General features: G+C 72.6%; 1 protein-coding gene across 2 annotated transcripts; it reads left to right on the forward strand.

The window, feature by feature from the left end:
* The first annotated feature begins 338 nt into the window (after positions 1–338).
* On the forward strand, positions 339–26,610 carry GPC1 (glypican 1). 2 transcript variants are annotated; one of them, XM_025463687.3, is made up of 9 exons: positions 339–466; positions 20,058–20,216; positions 21,638–22,029; positions 22,715–22,880; positions 23,437–23,567; positions 23,653–23,772; positions 23,859–23,992; positions 24,272–24,447; positions 24,742–26,610. In XM_025463687.3, the coding sequence occupies exons 2-9, from the start codon at positions 20,108–20,110 to the stop codon at positions 24,972–24,974; spliced, it is 1,461 nt and encodes a 486-aa protein (XP_025319472.1). In that variant the 5' UTR covers positions 339–466; positions 20,058–20,107; the 3' UTR covers positions 24,975–26,610. The 2 variants fall into 2 exon arrangements, with proteins under 2 accessions (XP_025319472.1, XP_025319471.1); XM_025463686.3 differs by lacking the exon at positions 339–466 and adding an exon at positions 1,948–2,151.
* The last annotated feature ends 303 nt before the right edge of the window (positions 26,611–26,913 follow it).

Here is a 26,913-nt window from a genome sequence, read left to right on the forward strand (position 1 = left end):
CGGGGCCGTCCTGGCAACCTGCCATGTAAGCGTGGCCGTGGACACTCTGGCCACGCTGCTGTCTGAAGACCCGGAAATGCGCTGGACACCGACCCCGCCCTGAGGAATTTCCCAGGCTCGCTGGATTAAGCGGTGGCAACAGCGATCACCATAACAACAGGACAGAGAGCGCCTCCGGCGGGTTAAGCCCCAGTCCAGGCCCCCGCGGGACCCGGAGGCACGTGGCGGGGGGTGAGCCCCTGGACAGGGCCTGGACCAGTGTTCCTACCCTTCCCCGGGTGGCCCGAGCCAGGCAGGCACGTGGTGTGGAGGGGGGAGGTGTCCAGGTGGCTGAGCCAGGCCTAGGCAAGAAGGAGCAGGCCCGTGTGCGCGTGTGTGTGTGTGTGTGTGTGTGTGTGTGTGTGTAAGCTCGCACACGCACGCGCTCTACAGGGGTCTGTGAGTCACTGACACGATGAGGCAGCAGGTGCGTGGGGAGGGCAGGAGGTCTGTACCCTGGGTTGGGTCCCCACAGCCTCCATACAATGACTCAGTGTCTCTGGGTGAAGGGAGCAGCCTGCGCGGGAGGCAGGCAGGAGACCCCAGGCCCCTCCTGGGGCTGCGGAGGGCCGGAGCCCCCTCCCTGCACGCGGCCCACACCGCTGATGTGTGTGGGGAGCACCGGGGTGGGGGGCTGCTCCTGGCAGGAGGTGAGGCCGGGTGCCCCGTGCCACGCAGCGGGCATCTCTGGGTCCTCCACCGGGGGTGCCCACTTATTGCGTTGCTCCATTTGTGCCAGCGAGGCATCTGGCCTGGCGGCCTGGCGGTCTCTGCGGCCTTAGCCCACATGGCAGGGGGGGCGGCAGGAGGCCAGGGCGGGGGTGCACGGCTGGGGAAGGCTGGGGAGGAGAGGAGCAGAGAAGACGCGGCCTCAGCTCCTCACCCCCGCCCCGACCGCGTCCCCACTGCCCCCTGCCTCCGCGGGGGCCCCCGGCCCTCGGGCCTGCACCCGGCCTCCCCCGCTCCCTGACCTGTCGCTGGCCCCGGCCTCATCCCCTCCCAGGGCGGCCCGCCCCGCCCCGCGACCCGAGCGGGCAGACACGGCCCACGTCGGTCGCACTTGTGTCTCCCCGCGGAGGGGACCCGGGCCCGCTGGCCGGCGGCAACCACCAAGTGGTCGGGGCCTCGTCCCGGGCGGGAAAGGTGGGGCCCGGGGTCCCCGCTCGGCTGCGGCGTCAGAGTGAGCCTGCGAGTGTCAGGTGCGAGCCGGAGCCGCGGGAGGGGCGCCCGGGGCGCACCCAGGGCGCGGGGAGGGGGCGCGGGGGAGGCGGCGCTGCGGGAGCGGCGGGCGGGGCGCGCTGCCAGGGTGCGGGGAGGCCGGGGGCGGGGCCGGGGCGGGGCCGGGGCGGGGCCGGGGGCGGGGCCGGGCCGGGGGAGCCCCTGATAGGCGCGCGGCGCGCGTGACGTCACGTCCGGCGGGGGAAGCCCTGCCTCGGCTCCCCGCCCCCGCCCCGCCCCCTCAGGTGCAGCCGCCGCCCCGGGCCCCGGGCGTGGGGGGCGCGTCCCCGGGGACCCCGGCCCGGCCCGCGCCGCCCCCTCCGCGCAGCCCCGCCCCCCCCTCCCCGGGCGGCCCGGCCCGGCTGCAGCTCGCCCGCCGCGCCCCGCCCCTGCGCGCCCCGCCCCGCCCCGCCCCGCCCCGCCCCTGCGCGCCCCGCCCCGCCCCCTCCGGCCGCGAGGGGCCGGGCCCCGGCAGGGGAGGCGCCGAGCCGGGACTGCGCGCTCGCCCCGCCGCGCCGTGTGCCGCCGACCGAGCGGCCGGACCTCGCGCCCCGCGCCCCGCGCCCCGCGCCCCGCGCCCCGCGCCGCCGCCGGCTTTTGTTGTGGCGGCTCCTGGGCCGCGGGCCGCGCCGGGACCTTGGCTCTGCCCTTCGCGGGCGGGGGCTGCGCGGCCCCGGGCGGGATCCGAGGGCGGCGCGCGGGCGGGCGGGCGGGCGGGCGGCCCCGCCATGGAGCCGCGGGCCCGAGGCTGGTGGCTGCTGTGCGCGGCCGCCGCGCTGGCCGCCTGCGCCCGCGGGGACCCCGCCAGCAAGGGCCGCAGCTGCAGCGAAGTCCGCCAGGTCTACGGCGCCAAGGGCTTCAGCCTGAGCGACGTGCCCCAGGCGGAGATCTCGGGTGAGTGAGGGCGCGGCGCCCCCTGCGCCCTGGACCCGCGCCCCGCGCCCTGCACCCCGCGCCCCCGCGCCCCGCGCCCCCCCGCCCCTGCCCCCGCGGGGACCCGGAGGGAGGCGGCGCCCCCGACCCCCCCAGGCGGCCCTCGGGCCTCTCGGGGAGCCGCCCCGGCCCGGCCCGAGGCTTCCCGCGGGGCCCCGGCGACGGCAGCCCGCGTGCGCGCAGCCGGGCCCCCCCCCCGCCCCGGGTCCTGGGCGGCGCGGGGCCCCCGCGGGGTGCGGCGCGAGCTGCGCGCGGGGGCGGGGGCGCCGCGACCTCGGCCCCGCGCTCCTGCCCGCGGAACTTGTGCGCGCCGCCGGCCTGGCCCTCGCGCTGCCTCCGGCGGGGAGTCGAGCTGCAGGTGGTCGCGCCTTGGATCCCGCCCAGGGGCCGCGTCTTTTCTTTGTACGAGCGTCGACCCTCCCAGGCATCCTCAGCCCTGCAGCTGCCCGCGGGCCCGCCCGCCCCCTCCCTGCAGGCCTCCGAGGAGCTTTGCCGCCAGCCTGTGTGCGGGTGTGCGGGTGGGGGGTGGATGCAGCGTCCCAGGGACCACCCAGACCCCCGGGCTCCTCGCAGTGGGAAGGCGCGGGTGCCCGGGCGCGGTGGACAAGAGCAGAGCCAGATTCCTCCAGGGAGAGGTGGCTCCCCAAGTAGGGGGAAGCTGCAGGGAAGGGCTCTGCTCTGCTCTGCTGGGATGGAGACCCGCGCGGCCGGGGGCAGGGGGTGCAGGGGGGCCGGGGGTGACCCCGCTACAGACCCTGTGGGGTCGCTGACCACGCCTTGCTGGGGAGGGGGAGGAAGCCAGCCTGGTCCTGGCCCAGGCTCCGGAAGGTGGGGCACCCTGAGGGCTGCCTTGAGAGATCTTTGAACTACCCGCCCCCCCCAGGGTTCAGGAGAGGCCCCCTCCGGAGGACCCCAAGCAGTCCTTCTGTGTCTGGCTCCGCTGAGAGTTCCTGTGTAGGACCGCCTCTCTGCCGGGACAGCCTGGTGGGCATGCTGGGCGCCGGGGCCAGCACGGGGCCTTGTGCACAGCTTGGTGTGTGCTCCGCTCCCACACGGGCACAGGAACTTTCTCCTGGGTGTCCCTGGCCTTCTCGCTGGGCCCTGCCCCAGCTGCCCCCCGCCCAGCCCCGGATCTCGGGTGGAAGCCTTCCCCCGTGCGTCTCCTTCTTGTATCCACTCCCACTTGGCCGCTGGGTCTTTACCGACCATCCTGAACTTACTCGAGTCCACAGGCCTCTGTCCTGGCTAGGCCGAGAGCAGGGTGGCAGCAGGGTGGCAGCGTCTGGGCAGCTGCCAAGGGCTGGGAGAGAGTGGGGCAAACAGGGCGCGGGGGGAGGCTGAGCTGGGAGCTGGGTCTCGTCCACACTGGGGTGGGGTGCAGTGGATTAGGGGCCCCGTCAGAGTGCATGGTGGTCTGAGTGTGACGGGTAGAGATGGGGTGCTGCGTGTGCAGCTGGGGGAGTAGGTCACCCAGCAGCTGTCCCAGCATCGTACTGGCCGGGGCCTCGGCTGCCGCCCTCCTCGGGGCCTGGAAGGCCAGGGACTGTGCCCCCCGCAGGGCTACCGCCCTCCCTGCCTGTGCCCCCTCTCCCCGAGCCCCAGGGCTCCTCCATCCCAGGAGCTACTCTCCCCGACTCCTGTGGCCAGAGCCCCCGTGGGCCTGGAGCTCCAGAGCCCCCCCGGGGCCCAGGCGCCGAGATGAGTGCCAGCGCCACGTGGAGCAGAGGATACAGGGTGACCTCGCGGGGCAGCAGCAAGCCCGAGTCCCCTCCTGTTGCAACTGGGCCCCGCGTCCGTGGGCCAGGCGCCCTCTGCTGGCCCCGTGCGGCACGCGCCTCCGGGGAGCCCCGCCTGGGTCTCCTCTCCCAGGGGCCTGCCCCCCCAACTCCTCCCGCGCGGGGCCTGGGGTCACCCCCCTGGTGCCAACCCCCGCTGACTCAGCTGGCCCAGGCCCCGAGGAGCCGCCGGGAGGCGAGGAGGTGGCGTTGGCTCTGCGGGCGGTGCTTACAGCCTGTGTCCGTCCGGGGACCAGAAGCGACGGTGGGCGTGTGAGTGGGGCGTCAGGGTGCCTGGGGCTCCCGTCCGAGAGCCCGTGTGGTTTCCTTGGACGGCCGTGCCTGGCACTTGGTGCTGACAGCTGTCGTTGTACAGGTGAGGGAGCAGCAAGCAGGCCTGGGGGGCAGCAGCCAAAGGCCGGGGGGCTCCCTCCCTCGGGCGCCCGTGCTTCAGAGAAAGTGAGGGTCGCCGGGGTCCCTCTGCCGGGCGCCGGGCAAGCGCAGGGCCCCTGCTGAATCACACGCCCACTGGCACCCCGCCCGCCAGCTTGCTCCTGGTTTCCAGACGCCTCCTCAGCCCCAGCCCGGCCTCCCGACACTCAGTGACCGGCCTCATACGGCTCTGACCCTCCGCGGGGGCGCTGGGGACGGGGACCACCCCTGGCCGCAGGCTTCTCTGCTGTAGCCACGGGGGCTGGTGCAGTGCCCGGCGCCAGGGAGGGTCTCAGTGAGCAGCTGGGGACCCACGCAGGTACCACGCTCTGCCGGGCCACGCAGGGTCAGCATGGGGGGAGGAGGAAGGCCTGGACAGAGGAGGGGTCTAGAGGTCCAGCCCCGGGGCTTGGTGCCGTGAGAACCGCTTGGCTGCCCTTCTGCCCTGGGGCTGAGGCCTACCTGCCAGCAAGAGTGGGTCCCAGGGTCCCGTGGACCCCACAGCAGGACCACCTCTGGGTGCGTTGGCTCTGACCTCAGGTGGGGTGGGGTCTGGGGGAGGGTCCCAGAAAGGGCCATCCTGGCTTCACCCAAAGGAACCCACCTGGACTCTGTCTGGGGCTGTGGTCTGCGGGGCTCTCACAAGCCACCGGGCACGTGGCCTGGTCCCAGACCACGAAGTTCTGTGTACCCCGTCCTGTTCAGAAGCAGGAAGCACCCCGTGTGCCCGGCTCGGGTCCCCAGGCGGTCCTCGGCCCCCAACCGCACCGCTGCTCTGTCCCCCCGCCGCTCGAGGACCTGTGGTTTCATCATCCCCGGCTTTGAGGCGGGGGGAAGCCCAGGGGAGCCAGGATTTGACGGGGCCACCTGCATGATGCAACGGTCTGAGCACCTTGCTGGACACGTTGCCACGCTCCTGCGAGATGAGGGGCCTCCTCCCTGGGCCTTGGTTCACGTGACAGTCCTGCTGTGCAAGCCGCCCGCCGCACTTGGCCTCTCTGTGCCTCTGCTTCCTCGCACGCCCCAAGGGGACTAGTCACAAGCCCCCGAAGGTCCCCAGGAGGGGCGCTGGCCCCACGCACTGTGCGGCTGGCCCCACGGGTAACCCCCCTTGGCCCTGCCCTGAGGTCTTTGCAGGCCGTGCAGACCCGTCGGTCAGTGGCGTCCGGCTCTTGACAGGCCTCGTTCTGACCCACACTCACCGCACATCTGCCTGTGGGGTCAGACGAGAGAAGGTCTTCGTGGACCTGACTGACGAGGAGGATGCCCCGGGACGCCACGTAGCCCCCTGTTGACCCCAAAGCCTGTGCCGTTCGCCGCCGCCCAGTCCTGGGCTTTGAGTGTCCTGGAGGCCCAGGCCCTGGGAGACCCCCGCTGCCTCCTCCTGCTGCCTCTCGGGGCCCGGCTCCGTCTCTGCGCCCCGCTCGGAACACGTGCTGACGGGCACCCCCCGCGGCCTCTGATCCGGCCTCCCGGCCTCCATCGGGGCTGCGCTCTGGGTGAATCAGCCCTCCGGTAGCTGGGCCTCGTCCTCCGCCTCGTCCCGATTCCCGTCGGTGGAGGCCAGCTCCTCGGGCCTCGGGGCCTGGGTCAGGTGGCCCCGGGCGTACGGGGACGGCCCGGCTGTGCGTCGCTGGCCAGCAGGTCCGCGGCAGCGCCACCCCGGCCCCGTCCCCCGGGACCCACGGACAAATCAGGGGCGAGTGAGCCTGGGCGGCGGGGGACGTCCATCGGGCTCCGGGCTGGCGCCAGTTAAGGAACCGCGGACGCCGGAGGTTGACAGGCCTTCGGGGTCACACGGGCCTCCGGGGAGGGGCCTGGGACACACGGGCCGGGCAGCGGGCTGGGCTTCAGAGCCAGCAGCAGAGCACGGTTGCGGTGTGGGTGCCCACGCTCGTGCAAGGACATCCACGCCCACAGGCACGGGTGTGAGCCTGGCTGCGGCCAGGAGAGGGGCTCCCCCAGGCCGCCGCGAGCCGGGAGGGCCGTGGGGCGAGCCTCCGCCTTCCCCGGGCCTGGACATGCCCAGGCATCAGGAGGACGGGCTCCTCTCCCGGGCCCGGCTCGGCGCTGCGTGATTTCACCGGACCCCGCGGCCCCGTCCAGCCCCCCTCGCCGGGCGCCCCCCGGCTCACGCCCAGCCGTCGGCACAGCCGGGGGGTCAGGCCGTGCCCACGTTTGGGAGAAGAGCCAGGCTGAGGGCGGGAGGGCTGCAGCCCGAGGCCACCCACCCTAGAAGCCGCTCCTGGCTGCCGCGGCGGCTGGCGGCCTTTCCTGCCGAGTTTGTGAACAGGCCTGGGCAGGGGCCCCGAGCTGCCGGAAGTCTCCGGGGGGCGGGGGCGGGGGGTGCTTCCTCCCACCCCAGGCCGTACCCCACCACCTTCCCAGGTGGGAAGCCGCGGCAGGCAGGTGTGAGCCAGGGCGGGCACGGCCTCCCCTGTGTCCTCTGCAAGGGGGCGCAGGGCCTGGGCTGTGGTGCTGGGGAGGCTGCGGTGGGGCGCACGCGGGCTCTCCCCGCAGGAATCCCGTGGGGGGGTCTAGGAGCCCTGCGGGGCCAGCTCAGCCCCATCCCCTCCTCTGCCCCTGGCCTCGGGGTCACCCCCTAGCTCCTGGCTGGCTCGCCTTCCTGGCACACACACCCCCTCCCACCAAGTAGGTCTCCCTATGCCCACCCACAGCATGGGGGTGGGTCACCCGCCTCCCTGGGGCCGTGGCCGTGCCGCCCCGCGTCCCCGGGCATCCCCCAGCCACCCACGCTCCGGGGCTCCCCCCAAGCCTGGGCAGGCCTCAGCGGTACGTGACTCCAGGCGCCTCCCGCAGGCCAGGCCTGGCCGGGTGCCAGGGGTCGGGAGGGCACCAGGGTCCCCACGGCAGGCCCGGGCCGCGCATACACCAGAAGGTTCTCGTCTGGAAGCTCGGGGTTCCGGTGTGGGCCGAGCAGAGTGTGCCCCGGGCCTCCCCACGCCTCCGGCTGCTGCCCGCCCCGGGCGTCCTCTGTCTCTGCGTCTTCGCGTGGGTTCTCCTCCTCGTCAGGGGCCCACCCAGTTCCGTGGGACCCGGCCTTCCCCAGTGCCGTCCGCAGAGTCCCCTGGGGGTTAGGCCTGCGGCTCGTGGGTCAGGGCCGCCGTCTGGCCCGTGGCAGCAGGTGGCCCGGCCCGTCTGCTCCGGGCTCTTGGGCGCTCTCCGTCTGGCGACGGCGACCTGGGCGCTGGCTGTTCCGTGACCGTGGCGCCCCCCGACGTCTGGCGCAGGCTCAGGGGCCCAGCAGGGAGGAGCGGGAGCCGGCCCACGACAGCCCCGCAGCCTGGCCCGCTCCTCGCCCCGCCCCCCGCAGGCTTCTCGGGGCTCATCCCTGGTGTGGGTGGGCTTAGGGACCGCAGGCCCGGGCCCGGCTGCCGCTGGGTCTTTCTCGTCTCCGGACCCCATGAGCCTCGACTTTTCCTGGTCAGGGTGGGAGGCCAGGGCTGCAGCGCCCAGCGCCTGCTCGCTGCTGACCTGCCAGCACCTGGGGCCCGGTGGGCACTGAGGGGGCCAGCCTGAAGGGCCCGTGGGGTCAGGGGGCCTGGCTGATGTGGTCGTGACTCAGCGACGCCGCTGTTCCGTGGACGGGCTCAGGGTTCCCTGCAAGCGGAAGCCCCACCCTGGCAGGCGCCGAGCCCCCGGGTGGAATTTCGGGGGGAGGGAGGGGTCGGGGAGCCCGGAAGCGGCACTGGGCTTGGAGAGGAGGCCCAGGACGCACAGCTGGCTCCTGGCACGGAGGCCCCACTGAGGAGGCGCTGCTCATTTGTGCGAGGTGCTCCCTGGGTTCCGGAGGCTTGGCCGGGTGACAGGGCGGCCCCGTGGGGCTCCGTCAATGCTGCTCCCTTGCCATCTGCCCCGACCTCGGCGCCCCCAGGGGCCCAGAGCCTGCCAGACCCCGCCTCCCCGCTGCATCTCGCAGGAGGCACCAGGGTGTTGCGGACCCCCGGGTGGGGGCTGAGGGTGGGAGGACAAACCAGACTCGCACCGTGGAGTGGTGCAGGGCGAGGGCCGGGGGGCCTGGGGGTGCTGTGAGTGCGCCCGGGCACCCGCAGTGGACCTGAGGACCAGGCCGGAGGAAGCGGGCTGGAGCTGGAGCCCGGCTGGGCCGTCCTTCCCACCTGCTGGGCCGTCCTTCCCACCTGCTGACGCACCGTCCTTCCAGGGGTGTCTGCAGGGCGGCCGGAGGGCTTCGTGTGTGGGTGAGAAAACTGCACCCCAGAAAGGGGTCCCCGAGTCCTGTCCCCCAAGTGCTGTCCGCCGTGGGTGCTGGGTACCTGAGAGGGGTGCCCTGGGCGGAGCGGGGATGGGGCAGGCCATGCGCACCTGCCTCGATGGGGGGCACGGGCGCTGTCCCGTAGGACGCGGTGCAAGGCTCTGCTCAGCCGAGGACAGAGCCGGGGGCCGAGGCCCCAAGGCTGAGGGGTTCCAGCTGGCAGGGGCCGGGGAGCCCGCAGGCCACGTGAGGCCCCGTGACGGCCCTCGTGAGCGCGGACGGCAGCAGGGCCTCCCGAGGTCAGCGCTGGTGGTGCCGAGCCTGTGAGGGATGCAGAAGGCTGTCCCGGGGGGCGAGGCCCTCCCCCTTCCATCCGTCCCCACCATGTGCTCATCTCTCCCACTCCCTGGAACACGGAGGGGAGGAGCCGTGGGCTCAGCCTCCCAGAGGGTCAGGGGTTGGTGAGAAGCTCGGGGCCTCCAGACCGTCCCACACCCGGCAGGCCACTGGCCGAGACTGAGCCTCGTCTGCACCCCGGCTGCTCCTCCTGGGACGGCGGCGGTGCTGCCAACGCCGGGGGGACGGGCCAGCGTGACTCCCTCCCTGTGGGCAGCCGGGCCCTGCGCGGGGCGCCCCCCCGGGCTCCCTCCCCGTCAGCACCCGAATCGGCGCAGGTCGGAGGCCTGAGCATCGACCTGTAGGCAACGTCCCCAGTGCTGGGCACCCGCCTCCTGAGCCTGCGTGTGGCCGTCCGCGCGTGTCCTCAGTGCCCGGCGCCAGGCGGGGCCACGTGGGGCCTCGACACTCCCGACACTGCAGACGAGGGACCCGGGGACGGGCACCTCGCTGTCACGGTGCATCCGGGGGGCCGGGGGGGCCGCCGCAGCTCAGACATGCGCAGCTAGAGCCGCGGGCCTAGATCGGGGCTGTTCCAACCAGGAGCAGTTACCCTGGGGCGTGCTGGGGTGGCCAGGGACCCTGTGAGGAGCGGGACGCCCTGGGCAGCTAGGAGGCGGCTTCCGGGAACGCCAGGAGCTCCTCTCGGGAAGCGCTTGATGCCGGGCTCTGGGCGAGGCAGGGGGGGCTTGCGGGGCACAGGGGAGGGCGCACCGTCGGCTCTGCGGCCCCGCAGCCTTGTGGGGGGCGGGGGGCGGCTCTGGAAGGAGCGCCTAGTGGTGCACGGACCCCGGCGGGAGGGCAGGTCGCCCACGGCTGGCGTTGGCCACGGGTGCGGGGAGGCCCAGGGAAAGGCGACCGCGGCCGAGGAGGAGAGGACACCTGTGGTCGTGCCCACCTCCTGCCAACGTGTGGCATGTTCTGGGGCTGCGAACGCGGCCACGATGGGTTCCCAGTGTCCGGCACGCGGGCGCCCGTGGGAGCTGCTGCTGCGCCCGGGACGCGTTACCTGCGGCAGGTGCGGCTCCGAATACCTGTGGGGCGCATCGCAACCTGGAGATAATGGGGTGGTGGACGTCCCCACGCCGCAGATTTCTCTCCTTGTCTGCGAACCGTCACGCTTCACCTGGCGTCCTTCGTGGTCCTCTGTGTGACCCTCGACTCCCTAGACACCCCGAGGAGGGGCCGGCAGGCTCAGTGCCCGGGCACGGGGCGCCGGGAGGAGGATGGGCAGCGTGTGCCCCAGGAGGGCCTGCAGGGGCTAGGTGCGGGGGGGCAGGCAGCTGCGGGCGACGGGGATGCCCAGACCTGGGTCCGTCCACGCGGCCCGGGGAGCTGAGCCCCTGCTGCTCGCCAGGGTCCGGGTCCCTGCAGGGAGACGGCTGGCGCGGGCCGAGGGTCCCAGCCTCGTGCGAGCTGTGGCTTTGCGGGCCGCACCCACGCGTGGTGTTTCGTGAGTCGGGAGTCAGGCGGCGTGTGAGTTCAGACACTGCATGAGGTTCACAGTCGCGGCCCTGAGCCCGGGCTGCAGAGCCGAGACCCCTCCCCGCGTGGGGTACCCGGGACCCCTGCCCCGGGCTGTGCCCCGGCCCCACTTTCTCTGGGACTGAGACTTGACGGCAGAGGTCCCGGACACTCGGTGCTGGCGGCCTGGGGGGGTGGGGGGAGGACGGCAGGAAGGCCACGAGGGGAGGGGCTGCCGGAAGGAGGGGGGCGCAGGGACCCGGGCCCTGCAGGGGCGGCCTGCTGGCCTGACAGGCAAGGCCCCTCCCCCGGCCCAGGGCCGCTGTCCCTTGAACCCAGTGCCCATCCTCGGTGGCCATCACGTTAGGAAAGCCCAACACCCGGCCCGCTGGGGATCGAGGGCCGGCTCCGCAGTCACTTACGGGGGGACCCCGAGCCGGTGAGTCACCCTCTGCGCCGTGGGGCGCTGTCTGTAACGGGCTGGAGGCAGGGCCCGCTGCGAGGGGCCTGGTGGGGTCAGTGCACCCGTGTGCCCACCCGGGCCGTGCTGCGGGCGCCCACCACGGGGACAGGCCTTCTGTCGCCAAGTCCAGGCTTCCGGAGGGGGCCATGGGGGAGGAGGCCCGGCGGGGAGTGAGGACCCGGGACGGAGAGGAGGACGCTGGCCTTGGTCAGGACCCACTGCCGCTTCCTTCACACCCTGGGGGGAGGGGGGCTCAGCTCCCTGCCTGGCCTGCCCTGCTCGTGGGTAATGAGCCCTGCGGGGAGAGCCGGTGAGGGGTCATCCCGGAGGACAGCCCGTGACTGGGGGGGCTCGGCAGGGGGCAGCTGGTTTTGTGCAGAGACCCATGGGTGGGGAGGCTGCAGAGGGCAGCACGGACCCCGTGTAGAGGTTGCAGGGGGTAGGAGATGGTGGGGGCAGGACCCCGCACACCGTCCACCTGCAGTCTGGCGGCCTGCACTGGGGGGCCTCTCCTCACGGGGGGCGCGGGGCCCTTACCAGCATCCCTGCGGCCCCCCTCTGAGGTGGAGCTGGCCCGTCCCCTCGGCCGTCCGCTCCGGGACTCCCTGGGCAGGGCCATCCCGCCCGTGTGCAGAGCTGTGGTCAGTGCCATCCGCCCACTGGCTGGGGCAGGGGCAGGGGCCGGGGCACTGGGCACCTGGGGAGCAGGTGTCCCCGTGTCTAGAGGGGCCTGGCCCTTCGCTGATGCCTGCAGCTGGAGCGTCCCTGAGAAACTGAGCTGGAGGAGCCGGGGCATAGGACGCCCCCCAACATCCCCCTGCTCCCAGGACCCGCACGAGGTCGAGGTTGCACCTCTGGGGAGCCGAGCCGGCGGGCAAACGCTGAGGCCGCCTGGCCCAGGTCCGGGAGCCCCATGTGTGCTCAGCAGGGCTGATGGGGCGTCTCCGGTGGTGGGTTCGTGCTCCTGGCAGGAGCGTCCTCGCAGGCGTCCCCCCCCCCCAGCAGCGCTGGCCCGGCCTGGCTCTGGCAAGTGCCCCGGGAGAGGCCCCCTGACCTACCTGGGACTCCCAAGCTGCCGTTTCCTCCACCTCCGTGAGGGCAAGGGGCACATGGGCCCGCGGCATCCGGCAGCAGGTCCGAGACGTCGAGCATGTCACGTAACGTCTCCCGGCCTCAGTTTCCCCATCGGCAGATGGGGACCAGCGTTCCTTCTTGTTGGTGGAGATACTAGGTCCTGCCTTCTCTGAGGACATTGGGGTTGTGGGTCTGAGGACCCCCGCGGGGGACGTGCAGGGAGGCCCCACCCCGTGTAAGGCCTGCCGGGGTCCGCAGGTGGAACTGTGGGTTCTCCGGTTACACTGGCGTCCGGGTCACTTACGATCTTACCGTGCGGTTCTGTCCCGAATGATTTGAAGCAAATGATAAATCTTGGGGAAGGTGTGTCCCCCGGATTGAGTGTGAGGGTGTTGCAGGTTTGGGGGGGGCGGAGTGCTTGCTTTTTTGGTGCTAAAATATGCGTGAAGAGTCCTCACCTTAGCCACTTCCTTCCGGGCCGAGGGCCGTCAGTGCACCCCACGGCCACCAGCGCCGTCAGAGCGGAGCCGTCCCACGTCCCCCAACTGAAACCGTGCCCCCGCCCCTGCGCCTGCCCCGCTGCCGTCCCTGCCCGCTGTGGGGACCCCACATAAGCAGAGGCGAGCGGGGTTTGCTGTGCCGGGTCCGGCCACCGTCACCGGCGTAACCTTCCAAGGTCGGGGTTCGTGTGCGCCGTGAGGGCCACGCCGGGTCCCGTCTCATGGACGCGCCACGTCGTGAGCGCCACCCGGCCCCCCACACACGCACACTCGGGTTTTTCTACCCTTTGGCCGTCGTGGGGACGCAGCTCTCAACGGGACTGTGCAGGGTCTGTTCGAGTCCCTGCGTTCAGGTCTTTGGGGCCAGATCCTTATACACTTAAAAATTAGGCAGTTTATCTAAAATTCTAAATGTACCTGTGTCTGTACGTGCAGCCCCTCGCTGGGGTGGCGAGAGGGCAGGGGCGGGCGGAGGTGCTGGCAGCCTCCCAGTCACAGGGAGGAGACCGGACCCCCCAGGACCCCCCAGGCACAGGCCGTTCTGCAGAGCGAGCCCGCTCCTGCCTCAGCTCCGCCCGCCTGGGAGGAGTCCCCTGGGCCTGGGATCAGGGGAGGTCTTGCGGCTGGAGAGCTGGGGGAGGCCAACAGTGCTCAGCGGCACGGTGGGGGGCCCCCCCCCCCGAGGGCCGGGCATCGCCCCAGGTGGGAAAGAGGGGGCTGATCCTGACACCCTGCACAGCACGCAGCGGCTCCTCCATCTCCTGCGAGGTGCCGGGCTCTCCGGACGAACAAGGGAGCCCTTGTGGGGAGCAAACGCACCCCGAGAACCGCCCCCCGTGGCACCCGCGTGCCACTGGCCCTCCTGCTGCCTCTGGGGAGGGGTCAGGTCACGGAGGTCTGGAGCTGCCACGCTGGGGCCGCCGTGGTCAGCCTTGGATGCCACCACGGACAAAGAGTCTCTGTGCAGTTTCTTCGTACGCATTTGTTTATTGACCCAGGTCTGGCCTGGGTGCTGGGCAGGGGGGCAAGAGAAGGGAGGTGGGGGCTCCCAGCAGCACGTGGAGTGGCCCTCCTGCTGCCAGGGAGGGTGGCCAGTTGGGACTTGGGGAAGGCCCTGGCGGCGGAGGGGGGGGGGGTCCCGGTACTGAGCAGGTGCTGTGGCCCCGAGGGACCTGGGGAGGCTTCCTGGAGGGAAGGCTGAGGGGGGCATTGAGAGGGCCGGGCAGGGGGAGGAGCCGACATCCAGAGTTAGGGCAATGGCAGGTCACAAGGTGCCCGGGAGCGACGGGCTGGGATGCCAGGCCGAGGCTGGCCGTGCCTGTGGACGTGGCTACCAGGCTTCGTGGGCAGTGGCTGGGTCCGAGGGGATCGGCCAAGCCCCCTGCCCCTCCCCGGCCGTCTTGGCAGCCCCCGTATTTATGGGGCCTGAGCTGAGAGCAGGCCCAGGTCGCCGTGTGCCCACAGGCCGTCCGCTGGAGGGTCTGCTCGGTGTCCCCGCCCAGAGGAGTCTGTGCCACCTCCGCCTGTGGGGCATTCAAGGCGTCTGCAGGGTATCCACGGGGGACACATCCGAGAGGCTCTCGGCGCTGCAGCCGCCCCTCTGCTGTTCCGTGTCGTTCCCTGCGGACTTGTCACAGGGCGCCCCCGGCTGCCCCGGGCCCCAGGGGAGGGCGGGCACTCCGGCGGGATAGCAGGGCTGTGCGGAGCCACCGCCGCCCAGCTCCCAGCGGGGACTGGCGTGTGCACGTGCCCATGGCAGCGTTTCAGGCCCAGCCTTGGCCGGAGGGGTGAGGCTCCAGGGGGCACTCGGCCCTGGGCCCCAGGAGAGCCAAGACCTGAGGTCACAGGTGGCACAAACCCCTTCGTCCCGATTCATTCTGAGGCCATGGCAGGAGCTGTGAACCTTGAAGCAGCCCTGGGGAGGCCGGGGCGAGGGCCCCACTGCCTCACCAACCCTCCCCAAGCCTGGCGCCCACTGGGAGGTTCCGAGCGGGAACCAGGGCTTAGCTGTGAAGCCGCCACTTCTGGGGTCTGGGTGGACAGCGGCCCGCCGGGCCAGGCTCTCCGTGTGCAGGCTGGCTGAGGGCGGGTGGCCCGAGCGGTGAGGGTGGTGGTGTCCCGTGGGGTGGCGGCCAGCTGGAGGCGAGGCCAGGCCCAGGGCTCCAGGGAGTAGGGGCTATTGGTGCCGTGGGAGGGAAGGGTGAGGCACAGTGTGGGACGGTGGGGGGGGGGGAACGGGCTGGGCGCAGGGCCTGAGGGGTCAGGTCGCTCGCTGTGCCCCAGGGGGAGGCCCAGGTCGCGGAGGTCAGAGGCTGGGCTTGGGCCTGTGGGCTCCCTGGTGGTGGCTCTGCGTCCAGGGGTCCCCGGGGGGAACCTGGGCCTGCGCACCCCGACCCCGTCAACATCCTGGGAGGGCCCGGGCGCAGATGGGGAGCCGCTCCGGGAGGGGCCGGGCTGGGGGCGCGGTTCCCGGGCCGGGGAGGCGCGTCCGCGCGCAGGAGCAGAGCCGCGAGCCGGAGCCGGGCGCCGGGAGCCGCGCCCTCGCCGTGCGCGCCAGCGCAGCTCCTCCCCGGCTCCCGCCCCGCAGCGCCCGGCCCGAGTGCGCGCCGCCCGGAGCGCCCCCGCCTCCGCCCCGCCTCCGCCTCGCCTCCGCCTCCGCAGCCCCGGCTCCCGCCAGGCTTCCGCTCGAGCCCTCCCACCCCCGGGCCCTGCCCTCCGCGCCCCGGGCGCCCCCAGCCCCCGCCGGCCGCTGCGCCCTCGCCAGGCCCGTGCGCTCCCCATCCCCGCCGCGCGCCCCGCACCGCCCACGCCCGCGCCCTTCCCCGCGCGCCGCCCGCATCCCCGCATCCCCGCATCCCCGCGGCCGCCCGCCGCTCCCCGCCCCGCCGCAGCCCCCCTCCCCTCCCCTCCCCTCCCCTCCCCTCGGGCTGCCGCAGCCCCCGCGATCCCGCCGCCGCCTCCCCTCCCCGCGCTGCCGCGCCCACTGCGGCAGCCCCTTCCCCGCCAATCGCCGCCCGCCTCCCCTGCGCCCCGCCCGCGCGCCCCCCCGCGCCCCCGCGCCCCCGCGCCCCGGCGCCCGCCGCGCCCACTGCACCAGCGCCGGCCCGCGCGCCTGCAGCACCGACCGAGCTCCGGCCCCGGCTCCGCTCCGGCTCCGCTCCCGCCCGGCCTTTGTTCCCCGCCCGCCAGCAGCCCCTCGCGGCCCGGGCCCACCCGTGCACCCACCCGCGGAGGAGGCGCCCGGCGGTGCCCCTCGGCTTTGGGTCCCAGCGCGCGCGGGGGCTCCTTGGTGACACCGTCATTCGCCTGCAGTGGTGGTGGGGGCTCTGGGTGGCGGGTCCCGGGCAGGGAGGCCGGCTGGGTGGGAGGCAGGAGGGGTTTGGGTGCTGGTGACGTGCCCGCAGGGAGCGGGTAGGAGATGGTGGCTGGAACGTCCTCTGCAAGGTGGGTCTGCGGCCAGCCCTCTGCAAGGAGCCTGGGCCATCCTCTGACGGGGCCGGTCGGGGGCAGACGCCTCCGTGGGGAGAGGTGACAGGAGGGTGTGGAGCGCGGGTGTGGACAGCACCCCAGGACCTTCCTGTGCTCCGTGCCTCCCACCCTGGGCAGCTGCTGGACGTGCCAGGGGGATCCTGTGGCCACTGCAGCTGCACGGGATCCGGGGGCAGGAGGAGGCAGTTGTCCAGAGAAGAGGATTGCTTGGGGACAGCCATCCGCGCCTGCCCACCCCCAGTCCACCAGCAAGACCCGGAAGGTCCAGGACCGAGGGCAGGGGAGGTGGGCAAGCGGCCCCCCCTGCTCTTCCAGACCTGGGCCTCTCACCTGGTGGCGTTGGCGCCTGGAGCTGTACACGCAGCCCAGCGCGGGCTGATTGTCTACAGCGAGTTAGCGCTCGGGGGTGGCTGGGTCGGTCGGTGCAGAGCATCGGGGATGTGGCTGTGGAGACGGGTTGAGCCGACGGTCTGCATCCTCTGGTGTGAGCCTGGAAGCTTCTGGAGAGATGGGCTTGGCGTGGCGCCATCTTCCCTCTGCAGTCTCCTTGGGAGGGCTCCAGCGCCACCAGTCACAGGTGGCTGCCAGGCTGGGCCTGGACACTTGAGGTCTGTGTCCAGCGTTGGAGGTGCGACCACTGCCGGGGCGGGGGTCTTGGGCTAAAGCACGGGGGTGACAGTGCTGGTGATGGTGGCTGCTGGGTGGGGACGCTGTCGGGAGGCTGCTAAGACCGGACAGCTGGGGGCAGAGGCTCAGCAGGTGTCAGGAGGGCGGGAACCTCAAAGATGTTAAGCCCCGGACCGTTGGGGCTGGTGAAGAGAAGTCGGGGATCTGAGGTGACCCCAGGGGAGAGGACAGACATGTGGTCTGCCGCCCAGGAGGAGAGGCAGCTGCTGCTGGGGTTAGGACGTGGGGGCAGGGAATTTAACCTGAGGAGCAGGGGCAGAGGGCATCTGGGACTCTGGGCGCAGGGCCTGGGGGAGAGGTGTTGCAGGGACTGGGGTGGGAGTGAGCCGTCCTCCCTTTTCCCCCCCAAAACACCTGGATCGCCGGTGGGAGGAAGTGTCCCACCGGCTAAGGAAGGGAGAGTTCTGGAAGGATGTGGATGTGGCCAGCTGTGGCAAAACCAGGGAGAAAGAAGGGGTGGTCGCTGGCCAGCTTGGGGGGGGGGGGGGCTCAGTGGGAAGAGGGGACCCGCGGAGGCCTCGGGGTTCCGGGGGAGCATTCCCCCTCCTGGCAAGGCGTCGCTCCCCTGCAGACACCGAGCAGAGGGGAGAGGTGGGCGTTTGGGGGCCGGGGGGTCTGGGATGCCAGTACCGGGATCCGTCGGGGTGGATCCCACGCTGCCGGGGGCTGGGAGCTCGCTGTCGCGCCCGGCGGCCCCCACCCCAGCTGGCTCCGGCCAGGGGGCGCAGGGGGTGCCCCGCGCAGCCCCCCGCCCCCGGCCATCGGATGGCGTGCGGACCCAGGCCGAGCGGGCCGGGGCGGGCAGGAAGGGAGCACGAGGCGCCGCGTCTGCCCGCAGCCGCCTTGGGGGCCGCTCGGCCCAGCCCGCCCGGGGCCTCAGGCCGGCGCCCGGGCTCTGGCTCCGTGTCTTCACTCCCGTGTGTCCGAGGAGGGAGGGAGGGACGGGGGCTGTGCTGGGGCAGCCGGAACAGCGCAGGCCTCCGGGCGGCTGGACGAGGGGGCCGGGCGGGGCGGGGGGCCCCGGGGCGGCCGCTGGGGGGTGGCGGCCTGCTGCCAGCGCCAGGGAGCCCCCGTGTCCCCCCGGGTTTCGTCCTCACCTCCGCGGCTCGGCCGTCTGCTGTCTGCGTGAGCGGCAGGTTCGGGGCGGGGGTGTGTTCCCCTCCCGGGCCCGAGGGTTCGGGGGCAGCAGGTCACAGATGCTGTCCCCCGTGGCCTCCGAGTACCTACGCTTTGGCAGCCCATGCCCGCCCGGCCAGCCTGGCCCCGGTGCCCATCACGGCAGAGCCCCGGGTGCCCCGCAGAAGCTCCAGGCAGGCACCTGCCCCCTGCCCCAGGCCACACCCCCCGGTTCACCTCCCACCCCACCCCCCAGCACCCCTGGGAGCCCGGCAGGCAGAGGATGCTCTCCCCTCCCGGCCCGTGTTGGGGGAGGGAGCTCAGGTTCCTCCTGGTTGGGTGCACAGGGACCCCGTGGAGGGGACCCTCATCCTGCGGGTGTCCTGCCTCCTGCTGGTTCAGGGCCACACGTCAGTCGGCAGAGGCCCCTGGCAGAGAAGGATGGCAGGTGTCCTCAGGCCCAGCCCTTCCTGCCTGGAAGCACCTGCCCCCACCCAAGAGAAAGGGCACAGCGATGTTGGCAGGTGCCTCCTCTGCATGAGGCCCCCGGGAGCCAGGCCCTGACCCTTGACCCCAGCCGACCCCCGCAGGCCCTGGGAGTCCCGATTCACGCAGGGGGCAGGTCTCAGAGCCCCGCTGTCACACCCGCACGGACCTCAGGCCCTCCCGGAGATGGGCACGGTGGCCTGTCTACCCCGAGGTCGGGCGTGTCCCACAGTGGGGGGATCAGAGCGTCCCTCAGGCGGCCCCGCCAGCATCACTTCCAGGCGCCGGGAGAAGCGGTGGTGGTGCCCGGGCCAGGTGCAGGGCGCAGGTGTCCGAGCCCCGGGCACCTGGGGCCCTGGGGGAGCCTCAGGCACATCTGGGAAGGGGAAGAAGAGGCTGGTCTTCTTGCCTCTGCCCCCTCCCGTGCCCCCCACACCTCCCCTCACCCGCCACATGCCACCCGGTGCAGTGGCCTGCGGGCCGCCCCGCGCCTCCCGGTCACTGGTGGGCACGGAGCCCACACATGGCTTCCGCTCTCTCACCTGCGGGGGCCGGAGAGACACCCCACCCCGTCTGACCCCCGGTTCCCACGGGCCCTTTGGGCCAGTTCAGCCTCAGGATAATTAGGCCTTTGTCGTGCCCCCCACCCAGCGTCTACCCGGGCAGCCCGTGCCCTCCAGGCTCTGACCCTCCCCTGCCTCAGGGCTCCGCCCAGGCCGCTGGGCCCTGTGAGCCCTCCACCCGCCCCTGTGCGCAGCAGACCCGCCTCCACTCCCACTGGGGTCGCCGGGGGTGGGGCCCGGGGGCAGGGAAGGGGGGAGGAGCACCCCCCGTGCAGGTGGCGCCTTGGGTGTGGGACCTGAGGGAGCAGCTCGGCTCCTCCCTGCGTCCTGTGCGCCGGACAGGGAACCCAGTCTCTGCGGGCCTCAGTTTCCCGGTCTGTAGAATGGATCCCAGCATCCTCCTCAGAACCGCAGTTGTGAAAGCAGCACCTGTGCGTTCCTGGAGGAGCTCCCTCCCGTCCCGCACCCGCCCCCCTGCGCGGGCAGCCCCGAGTCCGCTGGGCTGTGTGGCCTCAGCACCTGTCTGCAGCCCCGGGTGGAAACGTGGGTGGTGCGGTGCTGTGAGCGGTGCTGCCCGGGAGCCAGTGCCCGGGGCTGCAGCAGGAGGGCTGGGGAGGGCTTTAGGGCGCGGAGGTGCGTCCAGGCCCCGTCCTGACCGGGTTAGGCTGCCCCCCCACATGCAGGGCGCACCTCGTCGGTAGCCCCACCCGGGCCAGCCGTTCTCCCTGGGAGCTGCGGCTCTGGCCTGGCATGGAGGGAAGGAGGCTCTGGGTGTCCTGGCATGCCCCTCGGGGGGCCCTTCCTCCCTCCCCATTCTCAGCCTGGGCCCCGGCAAGGGGCGCCCTGCAGGCCGGGGAGCTTACCCCAGGGGCCCAGAGTCTGGCAGCGCCGCCCTCTGCGCACACCCGGGGCCCTGGGGCAGTTCTGCTGGGCAGGGCCCCCCGATGGCCCTCCTCACTGCCTGGTGGGGGGGGGGGCTGGGAGGAGCCAAGGGGGGCTGACCTGGAACATCCCTGCGCTGGGGCTCAGCCCTCCACACCCCTGCCTTATGCCCACCCCCGTGTCCTGCCCAGGCCCGCCCCCTGCCGGAGCCGTGCCCCCTCCCAGCGTCGCCGTCCATCCCCACCCTGCCCAGGCCCCACCAGCCTCCGGGGCGCCCCCGTTCCTCACAACAGCCCCTCCCCACAGGAGAGCACCTGCGGATCTGCCCCCAGGGCTATACCTGCTGTACCAGTGAGATGGAGGAGAACCTGGCCAACCGCAGCCGGGCCGAGCTGGAGACGGCCCTCCTGGACAGCGCCCACGCCCTGCAGGCCACCCTCGCCACCCAGCTGCAGAGCTTCGATGGTGAGCAGGCACCGGGCTTGGGGACCACAGGCAGGGACACCTCCCCTGGCCAGGCAGGAGCAGGAGGCTGCCCGCGGCGAGGCCCACGTAGGGACCCACGGGGCCAGGAGCCGACTGCGGGCACCCTCGTCCCCCCGTGCTGGGCCCGTAGGCGGAGATCAGGACCATCCCTCCATCGGCCCCTCGGAGGGGACCCTCTTGCTCTAGAGGTGCCTCCTTGTCAGTGGCAGACAGGGACGGGCCCTGCCCTGGCCACCATGGGGGCAGCGGCCTGAGGATGGGCCCGCCCGGCTGTGGGAGCAGGAGTCTGGGGCCCCGGGGGCGGCCGTCCTGTCTCCAGGGCAGCTGCCGGGGGCGCCCCTCAGTGCCTGACTCTCACCCGGTCTCGCACCAGGTCCAGGCAGACAGCCAGTGCCCTGGACAGCACAGAGTGGGTTGGCGTAGTCACGTCCACCGCGGTCACGTCCAGGGAATGGCGGGGGCGCTGGGGTGGGGCCCCCGGGAAGTGACCTCTGAGCTGAGATCGGAGCCGGAAGTCTAACCGGAGGGAGAGGGTGCGTCTGCAGCCGACAGGCCCGTGACCTCAGCCCCCGACTCGGGCTCACCGTTGCACGACCGGGCTCCCAGCCAGTGCGACAGCCTCAGGCCTTGGCTGGGGTAGATGGAGGGGAGCCCCCACCCCCTGGCCACCGGGGTCCTGCGGCCTACGCAGGGAGGGTGGCCGTAGCTCTTGGGGACGGGTCTGAGTGGAGGGCCTGTGTGGCCACAGACTGCAGTCTCGCTGCCAGAGGGGGTGGGCACTGTTCGGGGGCCCCGTGCTGGGCACAGAGGGTACAGGGGCATGTCCCCAAAGCCCCAGAGGTCTGCTGCACCTGTTCCTGCCCTGCTGGAAGGCTTCACGCCCCGGTGGTCCCTGTGCACATCCCAAAGACTCAGGGGATCCTCCCCAGGCCCTCAGGCAGCCCAGCTTCTGGGGGACACAATGAGAGCTGAGGCTTCCGGAACCAGAGGGAGAGCATCTAAGAGAAAGACGGAGAGAGGGGGCCAGACGGGGCCAGACACTCGGGGGTAGGAGGAGAGAGCAGGAAGGCGGTGGGTTCCGCACCTGCCCCCCGGCTCCGAGGATCCTCCTGGCCCCCTTCCAGGTGATCCCAGTAGGTCACTGACGCCCTGTGTCCGTCCCCAGCTCAGAAATGTCAGCGGGAGGCCCTGAGACCCAGGAGGGCTTTTGCACCTTAGGCCTCGGGGGCGGGGGAGGTCTCGAGCGCCCTGGGGGCGCCTGGGGCCCTCGCAGCCTCTGCAGCCTGGGCTCTGAATCTCCCGGAGCAGCAGGGGTCCCAGGAAGAGCCCCGAGTCCCCCTCGTGGCCTCACGGGGGGGCAGGAGGCCCCGAGGCCTCACGCCCACCTCCCCGGGCCCCAGATCACTTCCAGCAGCTGCTGAACGAGTCGGAGCGGGCGCTGCAGGACGCCTTCCCCGGCGCCTTCGGGGAGCTGTACACGCAGGGCGCCAAGGCCTTCCGGGACCTGTACGCCGAGCTGCGCCTCTACTACCGCGGCGCCAACCTGCACCTGGAGGACACGCTGGCCGAGTTCTGGGCCCGCCTGCTGGAGCGCCTCTTCAGGCAGCTGCACCCGCAGCTGCTGCTCCCCGACGACTACCTGGACTGCCTGGGCAAGCAGGCCGACGCGCTGCGGCCCTTCGGGGAGGCTCCGCGGGAGCTGCGCCTGCGGGCCACCCGCGCCTTCGTGGCGGCGCGAGCCTTCGTGCAGGGCCTGGGCGTGGCCGGCGACGTGGTCCGCAAGGTGGCCCAGGTGCGCGCAGCGGCCCGGGCTCCCGGGATGCCCCCGCGACCTTGCCCCCGCCCCCGCCGCCCCCTGGGCCCTGGGGCCTTCTGGCCGTCAACCTGCCGCGGCCCCGGGGTGCAGACAGCACGCCGCAGGGCTGAGCTCTGATGGGGGCAGCCGTCCGTCCCATCTTCGGCGGGCAGGGCCCACGCAGGACGGGGAGGGAGACGGGCGGGGGGCGAGATGCCCAGAGGACTGCAGGGGCGGGGGGACTGGAGCCGAGGGTGACATGCTCAGAGGCCAGAGCAGGCTGGGTGGGGCCCGCGTCTTTGAGGACCAGCAGGCGACCTCCCCGCCGGGGCCCACGGGAGCCACCTCTCCCTCCGGCTGCCGCCACAGTCCCCCCATCTGCGTGGCAGGGGGGTACTCCCGTTACCCCGGAGGCTCGGTCACAGCCGTATCCTGGGGAATCACGTGCCGCGATGGCAGCAGTGATGAGGACGAGTGACCCCACAACTGGGAGGCCTGCGTGACCATCTGAGGACAGACAGGGTCCCTGAGGAGGGCTGGGGCCCGGCGGAGGGCGCACGGTGCTTGGGGCGGAGCTGCGGCCTCCTGACCTCTGCCCAGAGCCCCTGCCCCCTCCCACCCCGGGGCTCCGTGGGGGGCGCGCACACCCGCAAGGCGGGGCTCAGGCTGCCTCCCTCCCCAGGTGCCCCTGGGCCCTGAGTGCTCCAGGGCCGTCATGAAGCTGGCCTACTGCGCCCACTGCCTGGGGGTCCCCGGCGCCCGGCCCTGCCCCGACTACTGCCGCAACGTGCTCAAGGGTTGCTTGGCCAACCAGGCCGACCTCGACGCCGAGTGGAGGAATCTTCTGGGTGAGCCGTCACTGAGCTGCGCCTGAGCGGCCCGGGGCCCACGGGGGGGTGGAGGGGACAGAGCCAGGCCGGACCGCGGGAGGGGAGTGGGCCCGGGGTCGAGGGATGGGGAGGCTGCGGCGAGCAGAGCCTGGTATGCAGCCCCGTGGGGTCGTGGCTCCTGGCCCCCCCCCGGGGCAGGCGCCCCACTGCGCGGACACGCAGCACCTGTGCGGGCCGCCGGCGTGGACGCCTGCTGGCACGTAGTGGGCCGCCCCTGACCACATCAATATACGTGTAACGTGGACACGTCACGATGGGAGTCGAGCCAGCACGTGTGAGCTCGCACACGCCCACGGTGGGCCAACTCTGTACGTGCCAGCACGCGCCTAAGCTTCCGTACACGTGCGTTCAACATAGATACACGCCAACGCACGTAGGAGCTGACACGTCATGCCCGGACCCCTGGCGGGCCGCGAGTGTGCACGTCAACCCCCGCCTGAGCCCACGTGTCGACAGCGGGTGGCTAATGTGTGTGTTCACAAAATGTGCGTGCGCGTGTTCGTATTTGTGCCAGACTCCATGGTGCTCATCACCGACAAGTTCTGGGGCCCTTCCGGAGCAGAGAGCGTCATCGGCGGCGTGCATTTGTGGCTGGCCGAAGCCATCAACGCCCTCCAGGACAACAGGGACATCCTCACCGCCAAGGTGCGGGCAGGCGGGGACCGTGGGCGTGGAGGGGCATCCACGTGTGGCCTCGTGCCGCTCCAGGACCCCTGTGCTCTGCCCCCAGGTCATCCAGGGCTGTGGGAACCCCAAGGTGAACCCTCAGGGCTCCGGACCCGAGGAGAAGCGGCGCCAGGGCAAGCTGGTGCTACAAGAGAAGCCTCCCACGGGCACGCTGGAGAAGCTGGTGAGCGGCCCTCAGCCACCGGGCCCTGGGTGGACGGGGCGGGCGGGCCGAGCGGGGCGCCCCATGGCCTGACCGCTGCCCTGCAGGTCTCGGAGGCCAAGACGCAGCTCCGCGACGCCCAGGACTTCTGGATCAGCCTCCCCGGCATGCTGTGTAGCGAGAAGATGGCCATGAGCAGCGCCAGCGATGACCGCTGCTGGAACGGCATGGCCAAAGGCAGGTGGGTGCCGCCTGGCTGACCGCAGGCTGGCCGGCCCTGTGGCCTCACCCGGGTCCCCAGCCTGGCCCGTGGCACCAGGTGCTGCATGCACAGGGCCATGCCCGACCCCGGACACGCAGCAGGACCCAGCTCCCTGCAGCAAGCACCACGCTCAGTGCATCCGCTCCCCACTCTGGGCTCCTGGCAGGCCCCCAAAGGCCACGGGGGTCTCAGGCATGCCGGGGAAGTGCCCCTCTGCAGGGAGCGGGCGGTGACCCAGGGCCTGTCCTCGGCCCCCAGGTACCTCCCAGAGGTGATGGGCGACGGCCTGGCCAATCAGATCAACAACCCCGAGGTGGAGGTGGACATCACCAAGCCCGACATGACCGTCCGCCAGCAGATCATGCAGCTGAAGGTCATGACCAACCGGCTTCGCGGCGCCTACAGCGGCAATGACGTGGACTTCCAGGACGCCAGTGCGGGCAGGGCCCCCGGGACCGGGAGGTGGGGGCGGGCGGGCTCGGGCACAGAGGAGGGACCCTCCCCGGTCCTGGGCTGCTGCCGCTGCCCAGGCGTGGACGCCGAGCACCCCGCTCCACACGCACCCCAGTCCCCAGGGTGTGCATCCGGCCCTGGCAGGCCCCGGGCGGGTCGGGCAGCTGTGCTCGGGGTGGGGCCGGCATCGCCTGGCACGGGAGGCCCCCGGGGCGGGGGGCGGGGCGCGGGGTCCACAGCGGGGCCAGCCTGCTGGAGCCTCCTCTCCTCCCCAGGCGACGACAGCAGCGGCTCGGGCAGCGGGGACAGCTGCCCGGACGACCTCTGTGACCGGAGGGTCAGCAAGAAGAGCTCCAGCTCGCGGACGACCCTGACGCACGCCCTCCCCGGCCTGTCGGAGCGGGAGGGCCAGAAGACGTCGGCCGCCAGCTGCCCCCAGCCCTGCGCGTCCCTGCCGCTGCTGCTCCTGTCCCTGGTCCTCTCGGCCGCCAGGCCCACGTGGCGGTAACTGCCCCAGGCCCCAGGGACCGAGGCCAAGAACTGACTTTGCCAAAACGCAGAACAGATGATATTTAATTCTCCTCGGCCTAGAGGCCCCGGGGCAGGACGGGGCGGGGCGGGGGCCCCCCAGCCCCGTGACTGCGCGGGGGTGGGGCGGGGGTGCCGCTCCCCCCACCCCCGCCCCGGCCTGGCTCCGCCCGCCACCCTGGCTTTTAATTTTGTATGAGGCCCTCAGGTCAGCCAGGAACAATGTCCCCAAAAGCCATGTATTTCAGGGACCCGGGGGCTGCCGGGGGCCACGTCCCGCCTGCCCGCCTGCGCCTGCGCCTGCCCCAGCTCCCGCTGGAGAGCGCGAGCCTGTGCCTTCCTCTCCTGCCTCCTCCCGCGGGAACTGCCAGGCTCCACGGTCGGGAACCGAGGCCCACCCCTCGGCGCCTCGGCATCCCGGGGGGGCCTCGGGGTTCTGGCCTCCGGGGTGCAGCAGGGCCCTTGAGATTATGCATGACGCCTCCAGACTCACCAGGGCCCCGCGACGCCGCGCCCCAGAGGCCTCCGCGCTGGGCGAGTGCCAACAGGAAGGCAGCCTCGCCCACCAGCGCGGGTGGACCTCGTTCCTCCCCAGGACCAGCCGCCAGGGCCCCGGGGCGCGCAGGTGGCCGCGGTGGTCACGCCCTGGCGCATCAGGGCACTTGGCGGACCTTCGTGTGAGGATGGGGGTGCCCACCCTGGCCGTCCCAGGAGAGCAGGCCGGCCCCGTGTGGCTGTGGGCACCCCCTTCAAACGCGGGCCCCACGCCTGCACCCTAGGTGACGGCCGCTGTGCGCAGGTGCCGCCCGCCCACGCCGCTGCCTCTCGTCCCCACAGCCCGGGCTGACGCGGGCGGGGCTGGAGGGGACACCTGGCCCTGCCGACCAGAGGCCCGCCTGGGTCCCTCCTGGCCGGCGGCTGCAGTGGGGCGGGGGGGGGGGGGGGGGGGGGCGGCGCTTTGACAGTTAAGGGCTTTTCCAAACGTACATACGTTCACACCCGTGTTCTACTTGTTCACCCGGAGCTGGGGAAGGCTGGGGCTCCCCACACCTGGGGCGCCCCTGCTCACTCAGGCTGTCGAGCCCCCCGGCCCCGGAGCTCCCTCCCTCCCAGGCCCTTGCTGCTGGACCCGGCCAGAGAGGGGCTCGGGCAAGGGGACCCTCGAGGGCCGGGGGGTGCTGAGCCCCCGTGGCCAGAGACGCAGTCCTAACCAGCACCCGGGCCCGACGAGGCCACTTAGCACTGCTTTGCCTTGCCTCTCACGCTGCTCAGGGCCCCCCGCTGTGCCCCACCAGGCCGCGCAGCCCCACGGGCACCCCCACCCCGTCATAACCCTGCTCGTGCCAGACCAGGGCCCGGGCCTGGGGCCTCCTTCCCCGTAGGTGACGGCCCGCTGGACTCTCAGGGGCTCGGGGGCGGCCGCCCGTGCACCCGGACGCCAGCATTTGGCCGCACGTGGACCTCCCCCCGGGGGCCCGCGCTGTACCTGCCTGAGGGGGCGGCCCCGGCACAGTCGCCGGCCGGGCGGTAGCCAGGCCTGCTGTGTCCTGCTGCACGGTGTCGACTGGCGTCATTTGCTCTTGAGTCCTTGTACGAATAAAAGGTTGGAGAGCTTGTGTGGCCGCCGTGACCCATCCTGCCCAGCTCGGGTGAGCACGTGCCGGTGGGCTGTGCGCAGAGGACGCGACTCGGCTCGCGGGGAGGTGGGTGGGGACCTGTGGTCGGCGTCTCCACTTCCCTCCTGGGCCCACGCACTGCCCGGGGAAGCAGAAGGCCAGGCCCGCCCGCTGTCCACTGCCCTGCTCTGCACTCCCGTCCCGATGCATGGCCTGGAAGGTTCCGGTTCCCGCCAAGCAGCCTCAGGTGCCCAGGAGGCCAGCGCCTGGGGACCGGCATTGTCCCGGCTGGACGTCCCGATG

This window comes from Canis lupus, chromosome 25 (assembly GCF_003254725.2).
Source record: "Canis lupus dingo isolate Sandy chromosome 25, ASM325472v2, whole genome shotgun sequence".
NCBI classification, from domain to species: Eukaryota; Metazoa; Chordata; class Mammalia; order Carnivora; family Canidae; genus Canis; species Canis lupus.